The 21450-nt window shown below is 43.4% G+C and overlaps 1 protein-coding gene across 2 annotated transcripts in view; it reads left to right on the forward strand.

Annotated features, from left to right (window-relative positions):
• CDH13 (cadherin 13) overlaps window positions 1-21450 on the forward strand; it is a 443692-nt gene that overhangs the window by 361704 nt on the left and 60538 nt on the right. For both annotated transcript variants that reach the window (XM_071440760.1, XM_071440761.1), the window contains exon 8: window positions 4118-4258. In XM_071440760.1, coding sequence (XP_071296861.1) covers window positions 4118-4258 — 141 coding nt within the window. The remainder of the gene's footprint in view (window positions 1-4117; window positions 4259-21450) is intronic.

Below are 21450 nucleotides of genomic sequence, written 5' to 3' on the forward strand. Positions count from 1 at the left end.
CTGCTGCTGGCTGCCCCTGCAGGGAATCACAGCCTCAAGGGCCCTAAACCTTCCCAAGCCACCCAAGGGCTTCCACGGCTTCCCACCTTACATTCTGAGCCCTGCTGCACTGGTGGTGCTGCCAGTGCCAGCTGAATTTGGATGCCCTACAGCCCAGACCAAGGCTGGGACTGTCCCTGCTGCTGGTGTGAAATACTCCCAGCCAGGGCTTGCTTCTCTTCACTCCCTTTTCATTGTATCTGTAATATTGAGAGATTAAAACCCAGCAAAAACCCCTCAGCGTCTGCTTTCATTCAGCATCACCCAGCAGCTCTCCCTGGATCATTCCACCTGTGAGTGCCTGCACTGCGCTGCTCATTCCCTGTGCTGGGGGCAGCTCCTGCTGCGTTTGTCAGGAAGCTGAACTCAGAAAATGCCTTTGCTGGGCTCTGCCTGCCCTGTGCTGCTGAGCCAGCTGTGTCTGTGGGATCTGCTGGGGATGGCAGGGAGGGCACCTTTGGAGGGCAGCACTCAGGACACAGCTCAGCTCCACAAGCTGGCAGTGCCACCCCTGCCCCGGCTGAGTGGCTGCAGGGAAAATTGATGGGGAAAGGAATGGCTCCCCTGCTGTAATTGTACAAAAGCTCTCAACAGTGTCACACCCCACAGAGTCACAGCTGATAAATAACAAACCACACCAGCAGGGACTTGATGTTCATTTATTACAATAACCCATTCTCCTTTGGAGATCCCACTCGGTGGGAACTGGGCTTATTTCTGTTCCTGACATCTCACTGTCCACTGACTGCATTGCTTCTGCAAGGCTGTGCTTAGGTCACTGAGGAGCAGGATTGGGTTTAGTGACAATCAATGACTGGGTGGGACATGTCTGAGTCTCTGTGGGGTCCCAAAATGATCAAATTTTGGGTGCTGCATCCCTTCAGCTGGGCAGGGATGGAGATGGGGAAGGAAGGATGCTCTCCCCTGTCGCAGACATCTTTTATGAAAAATCCTTTCTTTAGGATTTTTCATCTTGAGAAGCTGAGAGGCCTCAGGAACAAAATGCAAACAATGGTTATCTGCTGCTGTGGAATGCAACAGGTGCATCTGGGATTGGGCTCATGTGGTTGTTTCTAATTAATGGCCAATCACAGCCCAGCTGGCTCAGACTGTCTGGGTCAGTCACAAGCCTTTGTTATCATTCTTTCTTTTTCTATTCTTAGCCAGCCTTCTGATGAAATCCTTTCTTCTATTCTTTTAATATAGTTTTAATATAATATATACCATAAAATAATAAATCAATCCTTCTGAAACATGGAGCCAGATCCTCGTCTCTGCCCTCACCCTCAGACCCCTGTGAACACGGTCACACTCCCCCACTTCCTCCTTCCAGCAGCACTAATTCCTCACAGGATAGGAGGAAAAGGAGGGGGAACACACTGGGGTCCAAACTCTGAGCCCTGAGAAGAGGGAGATGCTGAGGAGGTGCCCTGGGATCTTCCAGAGCAGCCCTGACCCCCCAGCACATCCCTGCAGCAGCATCCCTGCAGAACGGGGCTGCTGGCAGCACAGGGATCCCTGTCTGCCCGCAGAAATCCAGGATTTTGGTGAATCCCACTGCTCCAAACAATCCCTGCTGCTGCCTGGCCCCTCTGGGCTGGAGGCAGGAAGATTCTGCAAGGTCCTTTACAAGAGAGCGCAAAGAGAGCCCGTGATGGGAACAAGCTCTGCTCAGGGTTTGCATCTGTTAGCAGCTGCTGCCTCTAACAAGGCAAATATTTGGTGTCAGAACGAGTTGTAGGAAGTGCTGCATAGCAGGGAAGTGTGAAGTATTCATAATTGTATGAAATACTACTCAAAATTCAATGTTTTTCACGTTTTGCGTGAGCTTAAACATCGGACTCCTGTCACAGACATTTCCTGCTGCAGTAGATGCAATTTCTAGCATAAATGGGCTTGCTTTCACTAGAAAATGGGATGGTTTTCAAAGGAAAAAAGGCCAATTTGTGACTTAAAATGGGCTTTCTGAGCAAAGAGGCTTATAAACATGAAGTGATAAATGGCTTTGCATGTCTTCCATACAATAATAATGACTTTCTAATCAAAATAATGAAAAAGTCACAGCCAGGAGAGGGGAGAGAAGTCTCATTCAGGTTTTAATGCACTTTAGGAAACAAATATATGAAAACTATAAATTCAGTTCCCCTCTATGGTGTGAGTTTGTGTTGCAGACATGTCAGTAATACTTCTTTGCATTTGTTTTTATGATGTTATAAATCAAACTCCTGGTCTTGCTTTGCCACCTTCTGAGATGAATTTCATGGAATAATGTTGTAAGACCACAGGAAATACATTTCTTAGGATCCCCTGTGTGGCAGTGGCATCTGATTTCCTAGCACTACCTATGTTTTTAGAACAAAATTTATCTTATGGCTCGACTTGTTGATTTAACATGTAAATTTATTGTTTCATAATAGCTGATCTGAAGAGCAACAGAGGTGGTTGCTTCTCTGTTGGCCTAAAAATGCTTCAGAATCTGCCTACTGAGGAGCTGGGATCTCCTTCTCACATGTGCTCCAAAATAAAAATGGTGGGACGTGCCCAGGAAAATATAAAATTCAAAATCCACAGTTTGGGGAAAGCTCCAAATCCCCTGGCTACAGACCAGCCTGGGCAACCCAGGAGGCTGAGGTTGCTTTGCTGGGCTGTGTCCAATTCCTGATAATTCCCTGAAAAACTGTTGGATAAAGGACATGGATGAGGGATGTCAAAGCTGGGAGCCCTGGGCTCTTGCAGACACAGCTCCAAGAGGTGCAAAATTCACAATTTGGGAAAATCTTCCAAATCCCTTGGATGTAAAGGAGCCTGGGTGACCCAAGAGGCTGAGGTTGCTTTGCTGGGCTGTGTCCAATTCCCTGGAAAAATTCTGGATAAAGGACATGGATGAGGGAATGTCAAAGCTGGGAGCCCTGGGCTCTTGCAGACACAGCTCCAAGAGGTTCCAAAAGCAGCAGCTTTGTTTCAGTTTTCCCCGTGGGATGCAGGTTTATTGTCCAGGAGGGTTTGGACAAACATCCCTGGGCAATGTGAGGTTCTCTCTCACTGTGTGGATCCAGAGGTTCCTGCAGCCCTTGCCCAGCTGTGGCCTCTGTGCTCGCGTGGGCTCTGGGCAGGTGCTTCCACCTGAGGCAGCCCCAGAAAACTCATTTTAGTGAAGAGCCACTGAAACCCATGCCAGAATTCCCTAGGAGTGCCAGGGGAGCAGGGCCTGGTGCTGGGAACATCAGAACATCAGCTTTGACAGCTCCTGCTGAGCCCTGCTCCAGCTCCCATCCCTGATGGGACAGATGGGAATTCCAAAGGCTGCCACATTCCCATTCCAGAACTGACCACAAATGGGGTTTTTTTCCACATTAAGGCTGTGTTTTATGAGAGGAAATTAATTTGGATTTTGCTATGGGCCTGTGCTGTCTGGTTCTGTGCAGAGGTGGGCAGCCAGAGAAGTAGCCATGGCATAAGCACCTGTGGCAATCAGATATCAGCAATATAAACCATTAATATCACCCTGAACATTGGCTTTGGGTAATAACTGGAAGTCTCTGCCTGTTTTGGAAACTGTTTTTTTGTTTCTTGCCGTGGAGCAAACTTAGATTACCAGTCTAAATGCTAATACCCAGAATGAATGGGATTTAATAAAGTGAATTTATATGTAGATTGTGACATTAGTATTTAATTATGTACCCATCATAACACTGATGAAGAAAGCTGCTAAATATTGGTGCACTGAAGGTAGAGCTTATTCTTAAAGAGCAAGTATATTTTAATTTCTTACCTCTTTCCTAATCTTCCTAAATAACAGGATAAATTATGTACTGTTTACCAATACTCACCTTCATGCTGGATTGCAAATGAGGCTTCCAGAGTAGCAGCTGATCTCATAGAAAGCTGTGCTTGTGTTTCAGTAAAACTGTGATAACAGACCTGTTCCTCTGCTATGTTTTATTAGGCCAAATAAAGTCTTGTGATTTAAAAAAATTATTATTTTAATATTAATTAAAAATAGTATATTGCCTCTATGTTGTTTTTTTTTTTTTTTCCCTTAACATTTCCTTTTCTATTTTTATTTTTTTTCTTTCAGACCATGGAAAGCCCAAAGTATGAGCTGGTGATAGAAGCCAAGGACATGGGTGGGATGGATGTGGGACTGACAGGCACAGCCACTGCCACCATTCTCATTGACGACAAAAATGACCACGCGCCAGAATTCACCAAGAAGGAGGTAAGAACTGGCCATCTGTTCTCTCCAAAATGGTGCAAGCAATCCTGATCAGCTCATTTCTAAATATAAAGATGTTCTTGGAGGAAAGAAGACAGTACAGAATGTTTTTGGCTCGGTCTGACAGACTTTACTGGAGCTGCTCTTTTCTTTTTTTTTCACGTTAATGAACGTGTGTGCACCAGCTCCAAACCACATTGCAACCATAAGGTTAAAAAAAATGGTGTCATTTAGAGATTGGCTAGGCAGGGTACAAACCTGTAAAATCAATTTTCTGGTGGTACTTTTCTCCTTTTGCTCCTGTGGGGGGAAATAGCAAAACTAGCTTAAATTAAGGCTTTGGATGGTCAGGACTGTGGGTGAAAACAACATTTTCTTCCTGTCTACAGCACTTCCCCTGTGAGCCAGCCGGAGTTTGGGGGTCTGGAATTAAAGCTCCAGCCCTAAAAGCTTCAAATTTAGCCTACAGGTGGAATTTGCAAGGAAAGATTTCTGCTCTGTAAATTGAATTCAGCTGGAAGTTCTGATAAACCCCAAAACCAAGGGGAGGGAATTCCCTGCCTGGATCCACCAGACTTCCTGCCCTGCTCACGCTGTTCTCTTCCACCCCCTCCATTTACTGAGTCTGATTTATTTTGGTATCTGGAGAGAATGAGAGAGTTTTAAAAATTTTACCTAATTACAGCCAGGTTGGATTTTGCTGTTAAAGTTTCCTGGGGCTCTGCAAACTTTTAAGGAGAAATTCCCAAAATATGAGAAGTAAACCTGATTTTAAGATAATTGTGGAGTAGGAAATGGAAGCCTATTGCTGTAGAGTTTTTTTTTTATTTAACCTGAATTATATTTTTACCTTTTTAAAATTTGTTTCCTAGCCTAATATTAGTGATTTGCCAATGGATTATATTGAAACAAATTGCTGTTATTTGATTTGAAGAATTATTTCTTTTATAAACGCAAAGTAAATGAAATTATTCAAACACGACAGAGAAGGGTTTTAAAAAAAGGGAAAAATAGGAAGAAAGTAGAAACAATGACAATTGTGCCAAGGGAATATCTATAACTACATCAGTAAAATGCTTTGGCAGTATTGTTTCAGTCACCTGAAAATTATCATGGACAGACTGATCCAAACCCTTCAAGTACATGGGTGACAATTAAGTGACAATGATCAAACTATTCATTCCTTCAGAATTACCTTTTAGATCAGGCTTTTAATGCTCTGAAAGCCATTTCCTGACAACCAATACTTAAAATATCCTTGAAATGCTGTATTTTTTTTAACCCTCTGGAAAATAACAATGTACAAGGACAGCTTGGTGCATTTAGAAATAAGAATTTATTGGATCAATCAGTATTGATTGCAAGTCATGTCAGTCAGAGGAAATTCAAGATACCTACTCGAATTTCCAAAGTTGGAGAATTCTTCTCTGGAAGAAATATTTCTAGATTGAATTCCTTTGAAGTCTTTCTATAATTATAGTCCTGTTTGACTTAATTTGGTAATTTGGACACAAAAATTCATGTGCCTGCTTAGCCATAAATGTATTGTTAGTCTCAATTTCTGTGGAAATTCAGAAATGCTCATAAATTCAGTTCTGTCAGTGACAGTAAAAGTTGCTTTATACCCCGGAAAGTTTGTGGATTTTAGCATGGCAATTAAATAGGTGTGAAGAGACAGCATTATCTTGTTTTCTTTGAAAAGTCTGCTCTTAGATATTTTTCTTGCATTTTTTTTCTCTTTTCCATAGTGACACCTCTCTTCCTTTTTTATGGTTTGCTGTGGGTTTGAACCTTTCACTATTTAGAGATGCTAATGACCTCAGAAATCTTCCCTCTGCCTTGCTAAGTGATGTTCATATTCCATGAAGAAGGCAGGAAAAATCAGCCTTTCATGTATGGTTCCAGCCCCCTGCAGGAGCAGATTCTCTGTTAAAATAAGAGCAGGGAGGTGTCTATCAGTTGATTTAATGCCACTTTATTTGATTTTCTGCTGGAAGTGCTTAGTTATTGCAATTTAATACCAGTTGCATACCACAGGTTGCAATACTATTGATTGGAATTAGAGCTGAAAGAAAAAGACAATATTTTTCAAGGTAACTTCTGAAGGAGAAAGCTCAAATTCAGTAAATCTGAAGCTTTGATTACAAAGTGTAGCTTCTTTTATTTATTTTATTAAATAAATAAATTGAATTATAAATAATAAATTAAATTATTTCTGGCCTTAGACACTTCCAGGGATGGGGCAGCCACAGCTTCTCTGAGCAACCTGCTCCTTATCACCCTCACAGGGAGGAATTTCTTTCAAATATCCAATTTAAATCCACATTTCTTTAGCTAAAGCCCATTCCCACTTGTCCTATCCTACCTGCTCTTGTGCAGAGTCCCTCTCCTGGCAGAGGCAGCGCTTGCCCAGTGACTCTGCTCTCCCTGTTCTCTCTTTTCCCCTCCCTGCATCCCCCTCCCGGGCCAGGAAAATTCACCCAAGGTGTGCCAGGTACCCCAGGAGCAGCTGAGCATCCTGGCTGGGGTCCAGCACAGAAATTCCTCTGCCTGCAGAGCTGAAGGATGGATCATGTTGTCATGATCCATCCTTATGAATGGGTTTTGTGATGGGTCGTGGATTTGATCTCAGGGTGCAAAAAAACCCAACACGACATTGGGGATTTGCAATGATAATCAAAACAAATGCACCCTTATTGAATGACCACAGCAAAATATGATAGAGGGATTAAGGGGGAGGAAAAGATGGAGAAAAAGAGAGAGAAAAGAGGGAGAGAGAAAGAGGGGGATAGAGCTACCAAACATAGAGATGAAGTCCTTTGGTCCAGTCCAGTCGAGGATCCGCCTGTTACGCCAGGGAGATCTCGAAGTCTCTGGCTAACTCAGAGGTTTTTATTATGATAACTCTATTGGAAATTGTGAGGGGGGGAAACAGATACAATAAGGAATAGATGTAACAGGTAGTCCATGCTCTCAGCAGCAAACGAGAGCCATTGTTGTTGTGGTCCAGTGGTCACAACCTGCAGGCAAACATCTCGCTCTAGTCAGCTTTGGTCCCCCACACGCCTGCCCCGGGCTGGGGGGTTCAGTCCCACTCCTTGGGAGGAGCAGAGGGGCCTTTTCACACAGGGGTTTCAGTCCCAGTCCTTGGGAGGAGCAGAGGGGCCTTTTCACATGGGGGTTCCATGTCTCACTCCTTGGGAGGAGCAGAGGGGCCTTTTCACATGGGGGTTCCATGTCCCCGTCCTTGGAAGGAGCAGAGGGGCCTTTTCACATGGGGGTTTCAGTCCCAGTCCTTGGAAGGAGCAGAGGGGCCTTTTCACATGGGGGTTTCAGTCCCAGTCCTTGGAAGGAGCAGAGGGGCCTTTTCACATGGGGGTTTCAGTCCCAGTCCTTGGGAGGAGCAGAGGGGCCTTTTCACACAGGGGTTCCAGTCTCAGCCCTTGATGGAGAGGCTCCTCACATCTCAGTCTGTCTGTCACAATGGTTGTAAAGCAGGTGAGGGTTTCTGCTGTGGGGACCACCTGAACTCAGGAGAAGCCCAGCCAGGCCGAGAGGTGGGACAGCTCCCAAGGCTGTTGTTGCAAAAAGGGCACAGTGCCCCCTTCTTCTTCTTCTCATTGGGCTCAGTGTACAGCAAACAACACCTGTGCAAACAATGGCTTGGCAACGCTCTCAGGCCTCAGGGCCTTGTGGGATGTGACAGAGCAGAGATTTTAGACAGGGGGGTCTTCTCTTCAGTGGTCCCCAATGACGACTGAGAGGCAGATGAGGGATATTTCGGACAGACTCTCACAGGTGTGTGTGTCAGGAGCTTTGATGGCTCAATAAATGAGACTCTGCTTCAGCCCACTTCATTATTTGCTTATTGCCTTGTCACTCCACACAATTCCAAAATCTCTGCCTTGTTCTGTCTCACATCCACACTTCCTGCTAATGATGGGCTCTGAGCAGGGTAAAAATCCATTCAGGCGTGCAAACAGTACCCTGCTCCCTCCAGGGGTTTTAATAATTTCATCTTCAATGCCAAATAGAGCAATATTTTAAGAGTTCCTCCAAAAATCCCAGGTGAGGTAGCAATGTCTGCCTTTTAAAAGGTCACAGTGGCTGGGATATTGTGCCAGATTTAAATTACAGAGATTGAAAATAGAGATACTTGTAAAGTTAGTGGCTGCTTTGTAAAATTTACAACCTTATTTCTATTATGGGAAAAAGTTTTAAAATTAATTTTATGAATTATTATTTTATGTCACAAAGGATTTTGGAGTTTCCTTTCCAGCAGGGAAAGGCCTTAAGATCAAATTTTGTTCAGCTGTAAGGGATTGCTTATGAGAAAATAAGGAATGAAGCAAAGCAAGGAGCAGGCACAGATTGTTCTGGAAAATCTGACACCTGGCTTGCATCCTGCAGGATATTCCCAGTGGGTGGAAATGAGCTGGACTGAGTGAACACTGAGGGTGCTGAGTCTTTATACCTGGAACATTAACAAAAATGAGAATTCTTTTCTTGTGGAACTGTAAGAGTGGCTGACAGATCCCTGCAGTGTTGTGTCCTGCAAAAAAGGGGGATTTTGGTCCAGAGTTGATGCCACTGTGGCTGTGGTGTGATGAAAAATTAACAATGTGGCATCTGCTGAAAGACACGAGCTGGCAAATTCTCCTCTTGTGTCTGTTCCTGGAGGCCTGGCTCTGCCTAAGACCTGGAGAGGGAAAAAATGAGTTCTAACACAAGAAAGATATGGACTTGACCCCTTTCTGTCTTTTCTTCCTTCTCCAAAAGAATAGCCCAACAAATCCTATTTACTCCATTCCTGCCTGCAGAGCCTGTGCTCAAAAATGAGATTCCTCTGACTCTGTTTGCCTTTATCTTCTGACCTGAATTTTTAAAACTTCCATTGCTGCTTTTTCATGTGTTGTTTCCCCAATATATCAGATATATTGTCCTTCCTTGGTAAATCCTGCCAGGCACTGGACAGGGAGTGCAGTGCTGTGGCTGAAGGGGATGATTTTCCTGCAGTGCCCCCACTTCCCACATTTCTCCCCCTCCACAGATTTGGGGCTGCAGCCCATCCCTAGCCAAACCTGGAAAAGTGGCATTTGTCACAGTGATCCCACTGGCACATAACAAACAGAGGATTCATTTGGCCAGGGAACAGCCATTCCTCACACAATTCCTCTTTCTGCCACTTCCAGCCTCGCCTTCAATTCCACCCATTTCTGGGACAAAGAAATGTAACACAGAAATAATTCTGTCACACCAGGGAGAGCAAGATTAGGGAAAATATTTTGCCTGGTATAATTTTTTTAAATATACCTGTTCTTAGAAAATAATTTTCCAGTAAAATAAAGATCTTGCCTCCTGTGAACAGAATAAAATTTGTGTAATTTGACAAAACCCCATCATGGCGAGACCTGAGATACACCAGTGCTGGAGTGAAAAATATGATTTGCTCCCATTTTGAATAGCAGCTGATAAATGGTTTATAAAAGAGTAATAAATGACAAATGGGAGCTTTAATAAATGATTCACCAGTTCCTGTGGAGGGCTGTGAGGGGTAGGCCCTCGTGCCCATGAAGGATGGTGGCCGGCAGCGCTGTCTCCTGGCTCAGCTGTGGCACCCACTGGGGAAGGCAGCCCTGGAGGAGAATCTGCACCTCCCTCTGCTCGTGGCTCTCAGAGGATCTGAGGCTTGCACAGCTCCATCTGGAGAGAATGAACGTGCAGCTCAGGCTGCTGAGAGTCCCTGCTTCAGCTCTTGGTATTGGTTAAACTGTGCTGAGGAACAAATAGGGAGTTAAAGCAGTTGGAAGGTTCCTCCTGGATCGCTTCTCCATCCTTTTACAAAAATGTCTCTCTTGGACATTATACTTTTTTTTTTTCCTGTGGTAAACAGAGACCTTGGCAACCCAGAGCAGATCTGCCCATTGACTTTGCATGTTTGAAGCCAACCAATCTCACCTCTACTCTCCTGTGGACTGACTCCTTCTTACCTTGTCTTGCAGGGAAAATTTTGCCCTTTGGGACTCTTAATGGATTTTTTTCCTTTCTGTGCACTGAGCTGGACCACACCTTTAGACACAATCATGTTAATGGTAGATGATTCCTCTTCCAACCCCCTTCCACAGGGTTTTTTCTTTATTTTTCTTTACATCTGACTGGGAGAGCTATTGAGTGAGAACTGTGGTGGTGTTTGCAGGGGTCTCAGGATGAGGGAAGAGATGAGAATCTTGACTCCATGTTTCAGAAGGCCGATTTATTATTTTATGATATATTATATTTTATTAACAAAAAATGATAAATTAGAACTATATTAAAAGAATAGAAGAAAGGATTTCATCAGAAGGCTTGAAAGGAATAGAAAGGAATGGAATGATGATAAAATCTTGTGGCTGACCAGAGAGTCTGAGCCAGCTGGGCTGTGATTGGCCATTAATTAGAAACAACCACATGAGACCAATCCCAGATGCACCTGTTGCATTCCACAGCAGCAGATAACCATTGTTTGCATTTCATTTCTGAGGCCTCACAGCTTCTCAGGAGGAAAGATCCCAGCAGAAGAATTTTTCATAGAATATGTCTGTGACAGAGAACCGCATGTGTGTGGAAAACAGAGCCAGGGAGGTGCTAAAACCCAGCTGGGCAGCGAGGCCAGGGCTGCAGCCCTCTCCCCATCCCTGCTGGGGTGGAAATCACAGAGCAAACCAGGCAGAACAGAGAGAAAAGCAGCAGGAGCTGCCAGGGAGGCTCAGGGAGCTGGGGACAATAAAACCACTTTGGGTTCTTCCCACCCACAAACTGCTCTCACCTGCTGCATTTTGGCAGCGCTGAGGGGCTGGAGCAGCAGCACCAGATCTGAGCAGATGACAAACCCCTGCCAGGCTGAGAGTTAAGAATCAGAGTTTCATTATAGCCTGAACCAATCTGAAATTCCAGCAGCCTGCTCAAATTGGATCAAACTCCCCCAGCGCTGATTTGTCAGCAGGAAGAGTTTTGTGGGCTGGATAAAACCATTGCAGCAAAATCACATGAGCAGAATGCATATTGGAATTTCCATTTGGCTCCCATTTTTTGGGCTGTGAGACAATTTACATGCAGAGAAATCAGAATTCATGCAGGAACTCAACAGAGCAGGGCAAAGCCTCTCCAGCTGTCAGTAAACTTTGGCACAAAGAGCAGCTCCAGGATGGCTGGGGATCACCAGAGAGGAGCTCTTGGGCCACCCTTGCTTTTTGTAGAGTTGTAGATACAGCTGGAAAGGCTCCTGGAGCATATCTTAACCTTCAGAAACCTCTGCTTTGGATAAATATTTGCACTGACCTTTTCACTCAGCTTTATTTCCACTTCATCCTCTTGCAGCAGTTCACTAACACACTTGACATAGCTCCAAGTGCCCAAAAGTCTCCTTGAAAGCAAATGAAAGATCTTACCTGGCATATTTTTTATGTGTGAGAGGCAGAATTTATGAAAGGAAACAAACATCTAAGTAGTAGCAAATGTTTTGTTTGCTAAATGAAGACTGTGAGCATTCTGTTGTCACTGCAAAATGAAATTTAATTTCAAAATGAAATTTAATTTTCAGTGACTATGCCATTGCTTCATGGTTAATAATTGGTCACTGGTCTCACCCATGGTACAGTTCATGGTATCCAGAGTTTTCTGAGCTGTCATGATCATGACTTATAGAACAGGTTTCAAAATCACATAAGCAGTTTAGGAATCTAAAATCTAAATAACAGTCATGTAGACACCCCTTCTTTTTTTTTTTTCCCTAAATAATTTTAGATGTCGAAAATAATTTAAAAAATATTACTGGACTTAATAAAGTAGCTGTGAAGACATCTGGTGCCCACAGGAGTTCAAAAATCTGGGTTTAGGAGCAGAGATTGCTTGGACTCGCAGTGGAATTAGGATTCCAAATATCTGTCTCTCTTCTAAAAACTTTCAAATAACCTGGAAAAATGCCATGATCAAGAAGAAGGTTTATTAATATTTCTCAGTTGTGTTGTGGTGCTACCAAACCAAGGACATCTGGAAGACTTATTTAAACAGTCTGGCTATCTGGATAATGAAATTATGCTTTTTGTTTGGTTTTTTTACTTCTTCTTGAATATTGTGTGTCAGTTTTTATCAGAATTAGCTGGCTTGAGGATTCTCATGTGATCAGAAATGCTCAGCACCACTCAGGATTGAATTACCAACAACCTTAACAACAAATACTCTGCTGTAGCACTTTCAAGAGTAGAATAATTTCAGAGAAAGGAAAACAAATACAGCACAAGATTATTCTGTGCATTGAGTGAGACAGAGACCTCTTCAGCAAGAAACCAAACCAAATGAAATAACATTGTTTGGAAGACCAGTGGTTCCTGGAGTCATCCAGATTCCCACTGTGTGCATAATAATCTGTATTCATGTGGCTTTCAGCAAGCTATCTGCATAACCAGTGTAAGCACTTTGTTCAAGAACTTTTGCAAAATATGTTTAACACGGAGTCCATGCACTTATCACATAATTAGGGCTGGATGTGCTGCCTGGCAGGAGGCAGCAGATTCCCACATTTATCTCTGCTCGTGAGGGGCGAGCTCATTGCTTTGTTTCTCTCCACCAAGGTCAGGAAATACATGAAGTTGTCTATTTAATCTCCAGATAAACACATTTCAGTGGTGCATAAAACAACAGAGTGCCTGCTTTATAACCTGGGAGCAGCTGAGAAACACTTGTACAATGCAGGAAAGGGTCTGTGAATAGAAATGATCATTCAAACAGTGGGAATTTGGGGAGGAACACAAAGGCACTGTGCTGCTCCCCCACATCTGATTTTCCTCCCAGCACTCTTGCTCTCCACGTAGGCTCACACAGCAAACTTGCATTTTTGCCAGTCCTTTTCCCTTTTTTTCCCCATTTTTGTCACTGTTCCTTCCCTGCCCTTTGTTTAGCTGCCCTGATTTGCTGTCCTCAGCTGATCTGAGCCACCCTGATGCCAACTCCTTTGCCTTCTGCAAGCCTTGGGTTGTGCTTGGGAGGTCAGCAGCAGCTCCATGGCAATAACAGCAATTCTCTCTGCAGCTGGCAAATTCTCACCACAAACCCAAAAATCCTCTGCTGCCTTATCCTCCAAAGGCTTCTTCCATCTGCTTCTGCAAGCAGCAAATACCCAAACCCTGCAAGCAGCAGAAAAGCCATAAACCCCCACGATTTACTGCTCTCTTCCCCAAGAAATGAAGGTTAATGTGCTTCCTCAACGTGGTCCATGAAGTGTGAACTTTACAACAGGTATTAAGGTCAGGATTACAAAGTAAACAGTAGCAGTGAGAGTTTGGAGTACCTGTAGCACAAACACGTTTGGGTGAGGAGCTGGAGAGCAGAAATTAGAGATTAAAAAAGAAGGAAGGCTCAGACAAAGGCTCTTGAGAGAAGCACAAGCTAAACAAAGATAATGTAATGTCTCCAGGTCTAGTTTTGGATCACTTATTCAGGGAAGCTGTATAAACATAATTATTAGCAATCATTGCCAGGAGTGGGTATGTGCTTTTCCAATTAAACAAAAAAAAACCCAAAAAAATCCAAAACCAACAACCCAAAAAAAAAAAATCCCAAAGAAACCCCTCCAGCTGGAATTTTGCAGTTGTCTTCAAATCAAATTAGGACTGTTTTCTATAGATTTCAATTGGACATTTTAAATTTTGAGTATTTCCCTGTAATACATAATATTATAATATATAATATAATATTGTAATATATAATATTGTGATATATAATTGCTCTAAATGTACTGGTGAAGCAGTCCATGGGAATGCCCTTTGATTTCACTCTTCTCCCAGAGCATTCATGGCATATTGAACTTCATAAACTGTCCAAGGAATTCCAGCTCCAACACTGAGTGCTGGCAGGTGACACAGAGACTTCCAAGGAGCTTCACACAGTTTCTTTCAGATCAAGATATAAAATGATGCATCAATCTCCTTTCTGAAATTAACTTTGGGAGTCTCTTTTGGGAGACCTTGTTTGACTGTGTGACATCCAGCTGAAAAAAAACCTTGGTGTGGAAACAGTGATTTCTACACGTGGTGCTCATTGCAGAGCAGCTCCTAAATCATCATTGTCTTATTCATAGAATCCCAGAATGATTTGGGTTGCAAGGGACCTTAAAATCATCTCATTCCATGTGCCATTGATGCCTCAGGTTTTGGCTTTTCTATTTCTCACATTCTGTGCTGCTTTAGTGTGTGGGTCTGGGTTCACATCAGGGGATGCTGAGCTCTGGGCACAGAGCAGGGACACAAAACAATTCCTGCTCCAGCTGGGCACCAAGGACAAATGATCCAAATCTCAGCCCAGGAGCACAAACACCGTGGGCTGGAGAGAGAAAAACAAGGATGGGACTGCAGGGGCTAAAGCTGGAATGGGACAATGAACTGCAAGATGCAAATGGAGCAGAACTGATCCAAGGGAGAGACCCCGGGAGCGCTCGGGCATTTTGGGACCATTTTGGTTCATCCTGGGTGCATTTTGGGACCATTTTGGTTCATCTTGGGTGCAGCCCTGGCTGGGCTCTTGTGCTGCCCAAGGTGCATCCATTGAGGAGATCCTTTTAATAAATCCCTGCTTTATTCTGTAGCTCTGCCCAGCCTCTGTTCCAGCTCAGCCTTCCCAAGGTATCACTGTGGCAGGGACCCCTTCCACCATCCCAGGTGGCTCCAAGCCCTGTCCAGCCTGGCCTCGGACACTTCCAGGGATCCAGGGGCACCCTCAGCTTGTGCCGGGGCCTCCCCACCCTCATAGGGAACAATTTCTCCCTAATATCCAATCTAATCTTCCCTCTTTCTGTTTAAAGTAATTCAGAATGTAAATTGGGGGTCAGGCAGTGAGGGACAGATGACCAGGTATTACCTTTTTTGCCTTGAAGGACTTTTTACTCCATGCATAAATTATTTCAGTTCCTCACCTGAGGAATGCAGAATCTCAACAGAAATACTAAGAATTCTAAACCTCTTTGTCTGACACAGTGCAGCTGATTGGAGAAGTAACAAATAGAGGAATTGTTAGATGTGTTGCAAATATCACTGTAATCCCACGAGTTCAGAAACCCACACTGTTAATATGCCTGCAGCATCTGTGGGAGTTCTGTTTTAAAGCAGGATTAAACATGATAACACACTATAGATCTTAACATATTCAATTTGCAGCAGACAAAACCCTATTTAATACCAATTACAGAATATGTGTGAGCTGGTATCATAGCTGCAGTTTATTTGAGCAGAGGGAATTTGTAAAGCTGAAGTCTATTCATTCAAAAATAATAGTTTATGTGGCTGCTTGGGTCATTCCACTAGAGTGAAATGAGTTTTGTGATCAGTTTATCAATTCCTTCACTGACAAGTGAGATTTTAAGATTTTTCTCAGCAACACTAAAACTGATTTGGCTACTCCGAAATTTGCCAACCATCTGTGCACACGAATCAAAGTGTCAGGATTATTTAGACAAAATATATTTTTCCTTTCTGCCCTGAAGCATTAAAATAGACAATGGGTAAAGTCACCATGCTAAAAGGAGTTGTAGGTTTATTCAAATAAAATTTTTAGCAAATGCCTGTGAAAGATATTCATTTGGGAAGAAATAAAATTATAAAGGCCTGGTTGTGTCTCGAACTTAGTGGAATGAAAATGGTGTTGTTACATGTAAGGAAAAGCAGATTAAGGGGTTCTTACAGGACTCCTTGCAGTTATGGTCTCTTTTGAGGAAAATGGCTCAGAAGTGGAATTTATTCATATCCTTTAGTTCCTACTTTGGCTTGTTTCCAGGACTTGTTTGCCTTAGAGTTCCAGATGCTTATTTGCTGAAAGGGGAGCCCTTTCTCCAGCCGTCTGTCCAACAGTCACTTAATATTTATTTGTTTTTACAAATGTGTTCCCCTGTGTTCTCAGTCCATATGTCACAAAAAAAATGTAAGCCCAGCTCTACACAGAGAATTGATGTTATCTTCCCTTTCCCATCCTAGACTTTGACCAGATTAGGAAAAGTCCATTCATCCCAGTTGTTTTCCTCACCCTATCTTTCCCTCCAGCACTAATGCTCTACAGCCAGTCCTTTGGAGTTTATATTCTAACTCCTGTTCTCCTCTTGATGCAGCTCTTATAGAGATTATTTTTTTTTTCACTTCCCTGTGCTAATCACTTGTGTCCTCTCCTTGATATTTAATTTGCCCAGTGCTAAAATTTATCCTTCAAAGTTCCTTCTGCCTGTCGCATCATTCCCTTTTTTTAGGACAAACTTTCCCATTCCAACTAACCAAAGAGCAAACTCTTGGATTTTCTCCTTTCTGAGCCTATTCTTTAGTTAGAATTCTGCCAGGAGCCTTCTTTGAATTTTAATAATTAGCTTTAAATTTCCCTTTCTCCCAAAGTGCTCAAGCCTGACCACCTGACATTCCTTCAGCCCCTCTGCTCCTGTTTCCAGCTGCTGCCTCAGAGCTCCCAGACTCTCCAGAGATGGATCCCTGACTGCTTTTTGCTCAGTGCCTCCCCTTTCTCTCTGCTCTTATTTTCACCACTTCTCCCCTCTCTTTCTGCATGGAAAACTTTTTTTTACTATACCACCAAAACCTGGTTCCGGTCTTTGTCCTCTCATGATCCCCATCCCGTCCCCATGATTTTCCCCTTTTTTTTCTCACTTCTGGAAGACCTTCCTTTTCCCATCCCTTGATCCCACCCCCAGTGAACTCTTCCTCATGCCCTCATCCCCTGCTTCCCCTGGGAGCCACCTCTTTGTTTTCAGTGCCTTAAGCTGAATATTTGCCCAGTCTGTGCACACCCTTTGCCTGCCTCTATAAATCCAGCCCCGTGGCTGCTGGCTTGCACACATCCCCTCGTTTGTTCCTTTTCAGCTTTATTTCCTCCTCCCCAGCTCATTTGTTCTGCCCATCTCCAGCCACCGAGGCTGGCAGTGCCCATACATTAACTGGTACTGTCAGATGTTCTTAGATCAATGATTTTGTTTCATTTAGAAGACTGATGGTGAGGAGAGCACTGCTGTCCTCAAGAAGTTTAAGGGGTTGAAAGCAATCTCTCAGCTGAAAAAAAAAAAAATATAAAGTTTGAAAAATCAAACTAATTATGTGAGGAAGTTTTGAAAGAAACATAAGGAAGATCAATCCTGCTAAATAAGCTTAAATCTAAACCAACAGTTGTCTGAAATAATATCAGGGAAGAAGATTTATCTGTAGTATTGATATTCTTAACTGCCTGCATCCAAGCTGTGGCTCCCATCCAAATGGAGATGGGAGTGCAGTTTTAGACTGGGAAGTAAATCTGGATTTCTGTGCATATATACGAATAGAAACAAAGGCCACAGGTGTCTGCCTACCTACACTGAAGACCTGATATTTTGTTTTTCTAAAGCTGCATTTTCTAACATGGGTTAAAACAAAAATGAAACTTGGATTTATTTGTCTATTTCAGAGAGCCACAGAATCATTCAGGTTGGGAAAGAGCTCTAAGATCAACAGGTGCATTTGGAAATAACACAATATATTTCCATATTTAGAAATAACACAACTGGCATTTGAAAACAAAGAACATTGTTTCTGATTAATTGATCCAGTGCTGAAGCAAGCTAAGAAACCTGTGTATGTTTGGAGACAAATGAAGGGCAGGCTTTCTGATTTAGCAGTTCTGACCTTTTCAAATTTTCCTTCTTAAATAATAATTGAAGCCATAAGTAAATAAATTCAACTTTGCCTGCAGATGTTGAACTCTTTCATGTCCTTTTCCTGTGACAAGGCACTGCCTGATATTCCTGGCACAAACAGCTTTGCCCTGCCCTGTACCAGGGCTGCCTGACATGCCTGGGAGCTGTTTCCTTTCCTCCAGGCAAATGCTTAAAATGCAGTTCCAGTCAATAAATCTGTGAAGGTTCTGTGGCTGGGCAGTGTTCACCCAGAGGTCCTCTATGTCCCAGGGGTATTTCTTTCCTTCAATCCCCCTGTACTCAGGAGAGAACCAAATCACAAAGAGCCTTGTTTACCTGGGCTGCCTGCTGGAGCTGCAGGGAGCGCAGGGAGCGCAGGGCCACTCTCAGGTGCTGCTGGATCAATCAGGGATGGCAGCACTGAGGGGTTCCTGCCAGCTCTGCTGGCTCCCAGCAGCACCTCTGGGAAATCTCTGCTTTGCAAAGATCCAAGAGTTCAGCCTGAGCTCCTTTGGTGTCAGTAGGGAACAGTGTCGGGATATTATTAAAAGATCTTGGGTTCTGAGATGTCATTTTAGGTGAACTTCTCCACTTCTCAAGGATTTCAGGCTTGCCTGTTTCCCTTGCCTTGGGTGAGGTTTATCCCAGTTGATCAAAGAGCAATATGTGAGCACTAATCAGTTTTAGAATCTCTTTACTCCAGCAGCAATTGCTCTAATGCAATCAATTAAAAGAAAATTTTAATGATCTTAATAATTGAGCTTTTAAAGGGAACACGGCAGTTATTATTGAACTCTTAATTTATTATTTCCCATGGAGATCAGTTTGGAAAATCAAAACATAGCTTTTAAAATGCACCATCCCCTGCAGTCTCACTGGTTTATCTCTTAAATTTCCTCGTTGGCTTTGTAAATAATGGCAGCATAGAAACAAGGAAGCAATGAAGCTTTTTTCATTTCTAACTTCTGTGCTATGGGAAACGCAGGGAAAGGTTCTATTCCTGCCTGAATTCAGCAGAAGGAGGGACATCTTCCCATGCATCCATACAGCCAGGAAAAACATCCTGTTGGCTTCTTCCATGGATTACTTTCAAATAAACACTCCACTTGAGCTGCCTATAAATGAAGACTGGGGTTCTAGTCAGCAGAAATTCAGCTACTTGTTGCCCATTTGAATTATTTATTCAGAAATAATAAGCTTTATCAACACACACTGAGATGATTTTCTGTGTTACATGGGAAGGCCATTGTAGAGCCTTTGCTGAACTAATTTGGGAGTATTCAGGAAGCACCTTATTCACTTTTTAATGCCTGCAGTCCAGACTATAGGTTGAAGCTCACTTATCCCATCAATGTATTTTTCTTAAATTCTTAAAGTATGGACAGCATTACAAATGTTAATGCTATTATTATAGGATCATCATTTAAAAATCTCAGCATTCTCCAAAGGCTCCAGCAGCGTGTCATTTCCCTGCTTTATTAAAATGAATGAACAGATGTACAATTTATTTCTGCTGAACTATCATCTAAATTCATAAGCTATTTCTCATGTGCCTGAAATCCATGTTGGTTTCCCATTTTCTTCGCCTTAGAAAAAAAAAAAAGAAAAGAAAAAGAAATATTCGACTCTCACATTTATCACTCTGGGGAGAGAAACGAGAAGCATACTCTCCTCTTCATTCACTTTAGGCTAATGCCCTCAATACAATTTAAATCCCATCTCTTCAAGGCTGTTCTCAAAACCCAGGCCCTGGGGCACCCAGGATCTGAGTGGAAAAGTCCCTTGCTGTCTGTGCAGGTGGCCTCCAAGGACACTGTCCCCAACAGGACAAGGTGGCACAGGGCAGCTGTGTTTGTTCTTTTGGGCTGGCACTTGCAGTGCCAGTGGAGGAGATGCAATTTCTCAGAGTCTTGGTTTGGACAGACAGGTGTCTGCTAAGGAAGGCAGGAGCCTCCCCTGGAATGGGAAATGTAAACCCCCTTCCTCCAAATTGTTATGAATTTGAAATTATGGGGGGGGAGGCTCTCATTTAAGAAAATGGGAGCAGGAAGAACAGTTCTTTATTAGGGAAGAAAATAAAAAGATAAAATAAACAATGCAGTAAACCAAAACAACACTGACACAGTCAGAACCCAGCCTGACACCCTGTGGGTCAGGGTGCTGGCAGCAGAACCATTGGAATTGTGGCTCAGCCCTCCTTCAGGGTCAGGGGTGGCTCTGCTGGAGCAGGGATCCTGGAGAAAGGTGCAGTCTCTGCCTCTGCAGATCCAGTGGAAGGAGAGGCAGCTGCTGTTCCTCTGGGCAATCCAGTGCAGAAGCTGTGCTGGTGTTCCAGAATCCCCAGATTATATCCAGGTAGGAATGCTTGGCTGGTGTTCCAGAATCCCCAGATTATATCCAGGCAGGAATGCTTGGCTCCTCCCTCTGGGCTCACATCTCCCAATGGGATGCTGCAGTTCTTATCAGCCATGCAGGGACATTCAGTAGCTGTTATCAGCAGATGGCTCCCCTGAGAGGGGATTGGGTGTGGAAGAGATAAGGAAAACCACTCACTGAACAGAAGACAGTGGCAAACAGAACACAAATTTCTTGGCAATCCAGGACACTCAGCTGGATGTTGGAGGAAACCAAGGAAGGGACAAATAATAGGAAGTGGGAGAGGTGAGAAGGTTGGGTGTGATTGGAGTGAAATTTATGGCTGAGGAACAAGTGTCAACTGGCCCCAGCCACTCCAAACGTGATTTCTGTGCCTTGCAGCAGAGTGGAGACATGGCAGGTGCTCCTGGAAGGCATAAACCAAACAAGACAATGCAGAGATTGGAGGGAATGAAACCATGCATGTGAAACAGAGATGTTGCCATGGAAAAAAATGAGCATAAAAACCCCAGACAGTGCTCTAAGCCTGTCACAATCCTTCTTTGTTGGCAGGGTTTGTGGGCAATGCAAGGCTGGCATTTTGCTTTAATTCCATGTGAGGAATGAGTGGATGACACATTCTAGGGGTTCTGGCAGCATTTCTTCTGTAAACCCTATTTCTAAAGCTTTATATTGTAAGGAAATTTAAAAAAAACCCCAGTGAAAACTGAATTCTCAGGCTCAGATTGTGGGGTTTAAGTCTTTTTAATTTTTAGGGTTTTTTTTTTATAAAAATCACTTTGGCAAAGAGAGGAGTGGAACAGAATGCAAATCAATCTGTTTTCTTCATTTCATAGCTGCTCCAGAATTTAAACGCAGGCCTTTAAATTCCTTTTTGCCAGACAATTCAGGAAAATGATGAAGTAATGGCTGAGATTCATTAAAAGCATGATTTCCTTCAGAAATCTCGTCTGCGTGGCAGGAGCAGTTTGCTCCTGCAGGTCTGCAAGGGAAGGGTTTTAATTCACTAATAAAATGGAGGAGTTCTAATTTGAGCAGCAATTTTGCTACAGTGGCCTCAAAACAACTAAATTTTGATATCTAGTTTTGCCACTCTTGCCTCTTTTGGATCCTTCCCCAGGCTGAGATCAGA

This window comes from Agelaius tricolor, unplaced genomic scaffold, assembly GCF_023055355.1.
Source record: "Agelaius tricolor isolate 1412-34295 unplaced genomic scaffold, bAgeTri1.0.p SCAF_15, whole genome shotgun sequence".
In the NCBI taxonomy this organism is placed as follows: domain Eukaryota; kingdom Metazoa; phylum Chordata; class Aves; order Passeriformes; family Icteridae; genus Agelaius; species Agelaius tricolor.